This window comes from Cyprinodon variegatus, unplaced genomic scaffold (genome assembly GCF_000732505.1).
Source record: "Cyprinodon variegatus isolate N-32 unplaced genomic scaffold, C_variegatus-1.0 Scaffold1886, whole genome shotgun sequence".
Lineage (NCBI taxonomy): Eukaryota > Metazoa > Chordata > Actinopteri > Cyprinodontiformes > Cyprinodontidae > Cyprinodon > Cyprinodon variegatus.
The window spans coordinates 40,166-49,588 of NW_015152339.1; the positions used below are offsets into that span (position 1 = coordinate 40,166).

Below are 9,423 nucleotides of genomic sequence, written 5' to 3' on the forward strand. Positions count from 1 at the left end.
TATATGGTAAACTGAAAATTATTTGAAATAATTTATTATCGTTTCAACTTTACATTACCAAAAGTGTGACATTTATTATGTGTGTGCATGTTCTTGTTCTGCCTGTTATATTTCTCAAATAATGTTCATCCCTAGCACAATGATTATAATTTGGTGTATGAATGATAAAAATAAGAGACCTAGTTTGAAATGACGACTTGAGGTGAACAGAAAGACCTACAATTGATTCTGAGCCAGTGCAAAATTTGGACTGGCCCTTTGACAAGCTACCTCTATTATTTCCTTTGACACCTTTTTTTAATCATCCCTGCCCATGGAGTTTTGAAACTGCAAATTATTATATTTGAATTTGAGAAAAAAGTCAAAGCATAGCTTTTTTTTTTTATCCCAAATGACCGAAATCAATCTGTCTAAAATTGAAATACACGCCAATGAGTGGATGAACAGGAGGAATGCACAAAAGAAGATGTAGACGGGCAACAATAGAGTGAAAGGTTTGGGTACAAAAGCATGTTTTAGCTTGTATAGTAAGCAAGGTGACCTAAACTAACAAACAGAAACATTAATTGTCTGATGAAAATACATTTTATTCATTTTACTAAATACATGACATTTTTTATAATCATATTCCCTTTGGCAGTTGTGTTGATACTCTGAAAGTGACACATATATAAAAGAAAACCTAACAAACAAAGAGATACATTCAACGTTTTTATCTTGTAGCCCTTGCTTCCCTTTGTGCCTATTTAGTCTTACTTGTTTGGCTGCAAAAAGAAGGGAAGGGAGGCGCTTTGATATGGTGGTAGACTTTCACAAACAAAGAATGTGCTATCACCCTTAGTGTTGACGCCACAAGGTCCAGAGTTGTCAAAAGTATCTGACCTCCATCTCTACAAGATAAGGCAGTGGAACAAAAAGCTGGAGGAGAAAAAAAAGTCAAGAAAAGTGGATATAGATCACATGCATGCTCAAACAAACTCAACTGGCGTCAGCCACGGCATAAAATAAAGAACAATGTCGCCTTGGTAACATAAGCTCATCTTCCAATTTCCCTCACTCTTTAGATTTGATAAAACTATACTCCATAAAACATCAAACAATGTGTTATATGATTATTGACTTTTAGACAACCAGTGTATTTTGCAGTGGGCTTTGAAACAGTAATTGGTAATGTTGAAATTATTCATGCTTTTAGAATAATTTTGGAAAATGTTATTTATAATCCACTGGCCTTGAATGTTGCTCTGTTCTCTCTCTCTTGCCTTCAGAGCAAGAAAATATTAATATTTTCTTTTAGATTCAAAAATGACATCATAAACAAACAACACAAAACTATCTTTGCTGCTTTACTTTTTATTAGGTTTCTTTTGCATTTGTGCTGTATATTTATATCACCAAATAAAAACTATCGATTTAGGAACATTTTTTATTGCACTGCACAGGAGGCGAAAGAAATACAGCATGTACACTGTTCAAAAAAGTAGCAAAAGCAGAATGTTACAAGAAAGTAAAGGGAAACATCTGTCAGTGTTGTTTATTTATGCCAAAATATATACAAAATAGCAAAAATATGTTTATCAAAAGTCAAATGATGCATATGTTGCATGATTTGCAGCTGTATTTATAGCTTGAAACTCAAGTTTACATGAAACAAAGTGCACTTAGACTGGCTCTCCATTTGCCTGTCAGGCTCTCAGCAGTGCCTCTACAGAAAAAGGCAACGGCCTCACAGCAGGAGACCTCACTGAGCCCTGATGGGAGCCCTCGACAAAGTCTAAATGAGGACCTGCCTCAGTGGAAAGAGTGTCTGCGTTCCAGCCTCTTCCACCTAAAGGTCTGGTGTCAAAAGTCCTAGTGTGTGTCAAGACACCTAGCTCACTAAGAACAGGCATATCTGATGCAGGGGCTGGGAATCTAGCTATCGAAAAGTCATCTATACCAATACTTTCTGTTTGTTTTAATGTAGGTTTGACAAAACAAACACACTGAACAATGTTAACATCAGCTTTAAGTCTTTGCTGTGATAGCGGGGGTGTGAGCTCGGGCTCATTTCTCTTCCTACAGTCTCTCCAACCATTGTGCACCTCCTTATCCTCCCCGTGCTGCGCTGAGCTTTGGCTTAACAAAACGTCATTATAATCGCCTCCTGTGGAGCACCTACTCTTTAGGTGGAAGAAGTTATAAAACTGGAGGCCGCAGTCACAGAACTGCTTATATTTATATACAGGCACACAGCTGGATGCCCCTCCAGAGGAGGAGTCCTTGTTGGGGGAGCAACAGCGGAGGCAGGGGGATACAGGAGGCGGTGGACGGTGAAGTATGGGGATGAGAGCGGAGGGAGAGAAAGAAACTTCTCTCTGCAGCTCTCTATGTCTCAGCTCGCGCTCCAACATCACATTCTCCAGCTCTTTGTCTGCGAAGGCTCGTCTCTTTCTCATGCGGGTGGTGATGGAGGGGCAAGGAAAGTGAGTTTGGTGTCGTTGCTTCAGCCCACTGGACGTGCCATCCTCTATTGGGAATAAAGGTTTTAACCCTGATGGGAGCAAAGCAGTATTGTGGAGTTACAAATCCATTTATATTTTATAAGGTTCATATTTAAATACATAATTTCTTTATGGAGCCCATAGTTAGTGCAAGAAGACTTGTTAGGCTGAGCCTGATTTCCCTCCTTTTCCCTATTTTTGACCATCATTACTATGGTTTCAAAGGGGGGACCTGTCTCAACTAAGAAGGGAGAGGGTGATGGGGAAAATGGCTTTGCAGCCATTAAGACTGTATTTTCAGCAGAACAATTTTAAGGGGTGGGGGTGGGGGGGTTGCTCTAGTTTGGAACCATTTTTGGAAATGTACATAGTCGTTGATATTCCGTACTCTACATATTTTCATTATACAATAACTGGTTTACTGTCTAGATATAGGTGTAGTATCCTCTCTATCAGTATTTTTTATAAGTATAAAAACACAAAAAAATCTGATTGTTTCTCAGTTTAAATTCTACCATTACATCTTACCAGTAAAATAGTTGTATGGTGATCTTTTTTTTTTTATTTAAATCACCTTTTTACTTCATTTCTTAACATGGAAGAAAAGAGGAAACCTTAGCTCCATGCAGAGCAATTAATTAGATAATTACAAAACAATTACAACTGCACATCTATACACTGAAATGTTCACCTATTCTTCTTTGTGACATAGATCAAAATTAGTTAGATTTATTGAAAACAATTTTTACTTCAGTTGATTCTGGCTGCAACTTCTCAATTGAATTGTGGTCTGGGTTTTAATTACTTCTAACCTTTTTTTCTCAGATCCATATTAAGCTCTATCTCTCTTCATTGTCAGGTGTCTTTTCACTGTTGAAGGCCATCCCCCAAGCACAATCCAACCCATGTTTTTAAAGTGGTGATGGTTTGTTCCAAGTAATAGTGCAGTACAGTATTCCACTAGACTCAGCATTTTACATGTTGGCCACAGAGACATTTAGTGTCTTCAACATACTCTCATCTTGCTGCCCATCTACAAAGGCCAGATTTGAAGAGTCCATGACTTTTGACAGATAATCCCACCCAAGCTGTCGATCTCTGCAGCGCCTGCAGACTTATCATAAATCTCTGAATAATGCTCTTCCTGCCCAGCTTGTCTGTCAAGATGAAGACTGGTGTCTGGCTGGGTTTTAAGTTAGGCCATTCTTATTCCAGTTCAATATTATTGATTGAACAGCTCTCTGTGACATGTTTAAAGCTTAGACTATTATTTCAATAGTGTAATGTTATTTTAAACAATATGTTTGGTTTGTTTAATCTCAACCTTTGTTTATGCTATACTTTGGGTTGATCTTCATATCAATTCACAAAATTGGGTTGTAACCTGAGAAAATTAAACCTGAGCAGATGGCAGGAGGCCCAAGAGAAATTCTAATATATGAAAACCCTTACTATACTGTATATACTATATAAACTGTTAAAGTGAGTATCTTTCATTTTGTCAAACATTGGTGCAATAAGCACTAAAACTTTGATGGCATTGGAATTACAAATGCTAATAAGGTTTAGATTGTGCTTAGAAGAATAAGGTTCGATACCCTGTATCATACACAGTTAATAATTATTGATATAACTTAGACTTTTGCAATGGAAAATATTTAAAAGTATATTCCAAACTTTAAAAATCCAATTTTAATAATGTCAATGAAAAAAGGAGAAATGTAAATCGGTAATAGGATGTTAATTATACTTTACCCTGCGGGTGGCTCTTAGCCGCAACGCCTGAGTCAGCTGCTCTGGTAAAACAATGATATGCTGTTCTCCTCAACGGAGCTGAACACTTGACCCCCTTTTTGCCCTGAGAGAAATTAACAAGATTCAGACATTTGGACATAATTATATTCTAGAAAGACAGTCTAATTGTCCACCCAAGGGTAATTAGGATAAGTAATCCATTAATTAAGACACAACTAGATAGAACTCTAAAGGCTTTTATGAAATATATGTATATACATATATATTTATAAATGTATTATATATTTTCTCTGGAAGTCTGCCTTAAAATATCACTTTTCTCAAACTAATGCCATACTATTGAAGATCACAATGACACGTCAAAGAAAATGATTTCAGAGTTTGGTTGGGATAAAAGAATGTTGATTTACTTTCCCCAGTTAATTAACTACACATTCGGCACTCTGCATGATTGCAACTGAATAGATTAAAAACCACACTTGAAAAATAAAAGTCTTAGGCCTTTGAAAACCAGTATTTGTCTATTCGACATTTGTTGCTAAAAGTAATGGCTAGAAGATTATTAGTTTCCACAGTATAAGTGCAGATTTTACACCTTATTTAAAGCTTCTGTTAGAAGTTCAAGTTATGTTCTGAAGAAAATACATTGCTTCACACATTTGTTTAAATATGCATTGATAAGGATATTGAACTCAAATCTAATTCTTTTTGATTTAAAGACAGATGTAATTCTGATTATTCCCTTCTTGACGCAAATGTAGGCTTAATCTATTCTCAACTTCTACAATCAGACTTTTTTCTTCCAACATCTTCCGTGAACTGACCTGTCCATGCGCTCTTCTCCCCTCCGCAGCCTGCTGCCTCCTGAGCGCTACCTGTGCGGCCATGACGCGCTGGCGCTCCACCACCAGCAGGCAGCAGGCGCACCGACAGTCCCTCCAGCGGCAGAAGCGCTTGTGGCCTTTCAAGCAAGACACAACGCCATGGTTGCGACATCGGGCGCATTTGGGGCTGCGCGTCATTTTTCGCTGAACTTCCCCATTCTGCTCGCAGCCCTGCGGAGACGCAGACACCTTTTTGTTCTCCCCTTGGTCTCCAGGACTGGAGCGCCTCTTGGCGCTTCCGTCAGAAGCGGTCAAATCAAAAACTTCCTCAGATAGAGCTCCACTTTTAGCTGTTGTCCTCAGCTGCAGGCCTCCTTCCAGTTGCCCGGACATCTGTGATAGTATGATTTATCGTTTTAATATATGCAGACAAAACTGAGGGGCAGCATGACGCTGCATGGTGCCTCACAGAATCAAAATCAACAGATTTGAAATAACATCCCCATTCTATCAAACGAATGAATTTTATCACCAGTGCAACAAAAATGTAATCAATAAAAGGAAACCTCTGCAGACAGACACTAACCTGGCTGCATGTGGACAGATTTCCCCACCAGCTTGTTGCTGCAGCTTCAAACTTGAAATGCTGCTTTTTTGACGCCTTTTTCCAAGAAGAAGCAAGACCAAGGCTGAGCTCCACCTGCAATCAGCCCCTTTAAAGTCCCTCTCATTTTAAAAGCCCTCTACCTGCGCTGCCCTGCCCACCCTTCCAGCTGCTCTCATATTTCAGCAGAGACCAGGGATCTCTGCTGCTAACAGCACATCTCAATTAAAGGCCACAATTAATAGGAAGCCAGTGTTTCCCATAGAAGCTTATTTAAAGAAGGATTGATTGTCACCTTTTTTTTTTTCCTTTGCAAAGAATTGACCCAAGACACAAGCACATTTAGCTGTTGCTAAAGGCCCCCTGCTGGCCTTGAGTAGTCTACATAGATTTTCATCAACTTAAAATTTCATTACAGGGTTGTCTTTAGGACCCTATACTTGAGGGGTCTTAGTCACAGGCAAAATGCTTCACTGCATGTGCAACCTGTGTGCAATTTTTTTGTTTTGTTTAAGGGAGCAGAGATATGCAAAAATATGGCCCTGTTAACTTTGGTTATAAAACAGTTTAATGAGCTATTTCAAGACACTAATGTCAAAACTATTTCTCATTGCATATGCTTAGTTGTCATTTCTATATGGGCCTTCGAACCCTCATAAATTGTGATTTTGGTAGATATGCACAAGAGAAAATTGTATCGATTATCTGTGTTAATGTTGTCTATATACAAACAAAAAAACAAAAACAAACATCTTAAAATTCTGATTATTATTTCCTAGTAAGACAAATATTTTGCCAGACTTAAAAAGAAAAAAGAAAAAACACATTTATGCCTAAATATGTGTCTCCTCTGAAAATGATTGCTGTACATTTGTTGTTGCTGCAGCTTTTCAAAACAAAGGTTTCAAATTTAAGTGAGATTTCAGTGAGTTCTTCAGAAAGGGTTACTGGGAAAATCAACAATCTGGGAGATGAAATGTGTGATATCAACAAAATGTCACAACACCACAGACATTTAAGAAACTAAGAGTTGCTAGTAAACATAAGCATGCTATCTGATCCACCAAGTCATTTCTTATTTGTTTGAGCTTTACTGTTAGTTCGTTGTGTCTAAATATGCCTGTTTTGTGCAGAAAGCAGATTGAAAGGGTTTAGGCATTTAGGACACTTCCATTTTACTCATGACTTATCCTTATACTCCTATTCATTCACTATAATCTTAGAAAACAGTGGTGATCTCTCACACTTTTAGATTTAAAACTTAGTAGTTTACACTATTGTAATACAAATAGTTTTGTTCTCTCAAGACTGTTAAGAAAAGGATAGAGTAGCTTCTCACATCTATCTATAAAGTTAATTTAAAATGAAACAATGATAGTTTTATTTTAAAAAATGTGTGTGCTGAAAGACTTTACTTACCTCTCCAGACACAAACTCCTCCACAACTGCTCCTATGTTGGGTGTGGAAAAAGTTATTTCTGATGGTGAGAAAAGTGCGCTCCCTACTGTTCCTATTCTGTAGCTACAAGTGGGGTAAACTCCCCAGTAGAGAAATGTGCTTGTTGATCATCATGTCACCTCTAAATTCCAAAATAAGAGCCGAATTTCCGTAAATGTTATTGTGGAAGAGAAGTAATTTTAAAAAGATATCCTGAAGTCCATGACTCAACCTTTTCAGTAAGTCTCTACATTGATTCTAATGGTTTTCTACCACCGCAGATAATTAGTAGTTCATTAATATATTGTCTATCTTTAAAGTAACTACAATAATCTTTTGATCTATGTATAGAAATATATATTTTTATTTAAATTAAGCGTTTTGTAGAGAGAATGAAAATAGCATGCTGAGTATATATCCATTTTCAATACCAGATTTTATTTTATTTATTTTTGCATAAGGATTTCTGTGGTAAATCAGATAGTGAGTAGGGCAAAATATAAACACCCATTTACAGCTAAGGCTAATACAGAGCATCTAATGGATATAAAAAATGCTAATGTAAATGTGGTGGGAGGAAGCCAGGGTGGAGAGAGAACATGCTGACTCAACACAGGACAGATATGAACCCTGAGACCTTCTTAATGCAGGAAAATGTAAATGATTGCAAATCACACTAACCATGGAAGTACAATTCCTCTAATTCTTAGTTTACCTTACATCTAGGATTTTAATTGATAACAAAAGTATTAAAAACTAACCATTAATAATATAAAATATTTCAAACAATATGAATATAAAGTATTAAAGAATTTATAAGGTGATATGTTTTACTGTTATGAAATGTGTCACTCATCTTAATCGGAGTAAAACAACCTCCAGCATACATTTCAGAGATTGCCAATATTCCTGTGAATTATCTATGTATTCTTCTCTTTGTTTTGTGCATAAAGATATGCAGTCTTTACAAAAAGAAGAAAAGGTTATGTGAAAGCAAATCAGTTACGTGATGACTATTCAGCTATCTTAGGAGCAAAAAATAAAAGCAGAATCTCTGGTAAAAATTGCATGGACAATCTCCATTGTATTAGCGATTTCAAATCTTTTTAAAATCTATTAATAATGTGCATCTTTAATTTCATATTTCTAGTTAGATTCTAAGTAAATCGGTACATGTTTGAGTAGAAAATGATAAATAAATAAATCAATCAATAAATAAATAAATAAATAAACAAACAAAAAGCCTTTCTAGGCTATTAGGTTTATTTGGGATGTGCAGCACTGAAGATCTCAATTCACATGGAGATTGGATCCTCAAATCCTGGCTCACTGAGAGGTGTTTCACCACCATATACCATATTTGATTAATTTTTAAGTATCTGTACCTTGGGAAAGGTAACATTTGGTCAGTGTTGAGACATTGCCTTAAAATTGAAGTCCCAGGAATTTTAGAAGTTAGGTTAAAAAATGAGTTAAGAGACTTTGACTTTGACAGATTTATTTTGTCATTTTACACGAGTGTATACAAAAAGAAATTTTGTTTAAAACAGCTCTAGACAATTTCATTTTTTAAACTGCAGCCTTAAAAACAGTATTAAATACATAAAAAAGGGTTATATAAACATATGACTGTATATTTTCAGTTCTAACATTAATAATAATAATAATAATTTTTTTGTTAAAGATCTTATATAAAGATACTGGTAGAAGCCAAAACCATCCGAGTCTCTGGACATGATCCCATTGCTAGACAGCCAATTAAAACGGAGACACGGAGACAGATACAGAGAAGAGATTTGATGTTTAGAAGCTTTGTCTTCTTAAAGACAGAGCTAACTTATTTTTTTGAAGCTGATTTGATTCCTTCATTGCAAGAAGAAGAAAACCGTTTTGCTCTGATAAGTGGTATAAGGCTTTTAATAACTATTCTTTTAGTTTTTTCACTGTTGATACCATTCTTTTTAAATCATTCTTATATTCTAAGTGAAGTCAAAACATTTTACTGTATTTAAAGATATGTATTTACAAATATGAATGCTGCACATTTACACTACAAGTCACATTTGCCTAATAAATTCATACTGAGCTGAGTATGTCAGAGGCAACATGGGGTTCAGTGTGTTGCCCAAGGACACTTTGATCCCAGCCGTTATCACATGAGTCAACATCCCCCACTTCTACAGTTTGGTTGAAGGTTAACATGCCGTCTTTGACATGAATGTTATTCCAGTTTGAGATTTTAGAAATGTGTCTGAACTATTCTGTTTTCAAGGGCATTAGAAATATTACTTATATGTCAAAAGCAAGAACACATCCAAA

General features: G+C 36.2%; 1 protein-coding gene across 1 annotated transcript; it reads right to left on the reverse strand.

The window, feature by feature from the left end:
* Positions 1-1,331: 1,331 nt before the first annotated feature.
* Positions 1,332-5,807, reverse strand: LOC107104795. The gene is made up of 4 exons (XM_015404890.1): positions 5,649-5,807; positions 5,063-5,455; positions 4,239-4,341; positions 1,332-2,533 (listed from the first exon to the last, which is right to left on the reverse strand). The coding sequence occupies exons 2-4, from the start codon at positions 5,453-5,455 to the stop codon at positions 1,686-1,688; spliced, it is 1,344 nt and encodes a 447-aa protein (XP_015260376.1). The 5' UTR covers positions 5,649-5,807; the 3' UTR covers positions 1,332-1,685.
* Between the last annotated feature and the right edge of the window lie 3,616 nt (positions 5,808-9,423).

Bases quoted from the DNA above. Each gene is read 5' to 3' on its own strand.
- LOC107104795 (XM_015404890.1), bottom strand. From the start codon at position 5,455: ATGTCCGGGCAACTGGAAGGAGGCCTGCAGCTGAGGACAACAGCTAAA. The intron at 4,342-5,062 runs GTCAGTTCACGG...AATTTCTCTCAG, and splicing joins GGAGAAGAGCGCATGGACAG to GGCAAAAAGGGGGTCAAGTG. The intron at 2,534-4,238 runs GTAAAGTATAAT...TGCTCCCATCAG, and splicing joins GGCTAAGAGCCACCCGCAGG to GGTTAAAACCTTTATTCCCA.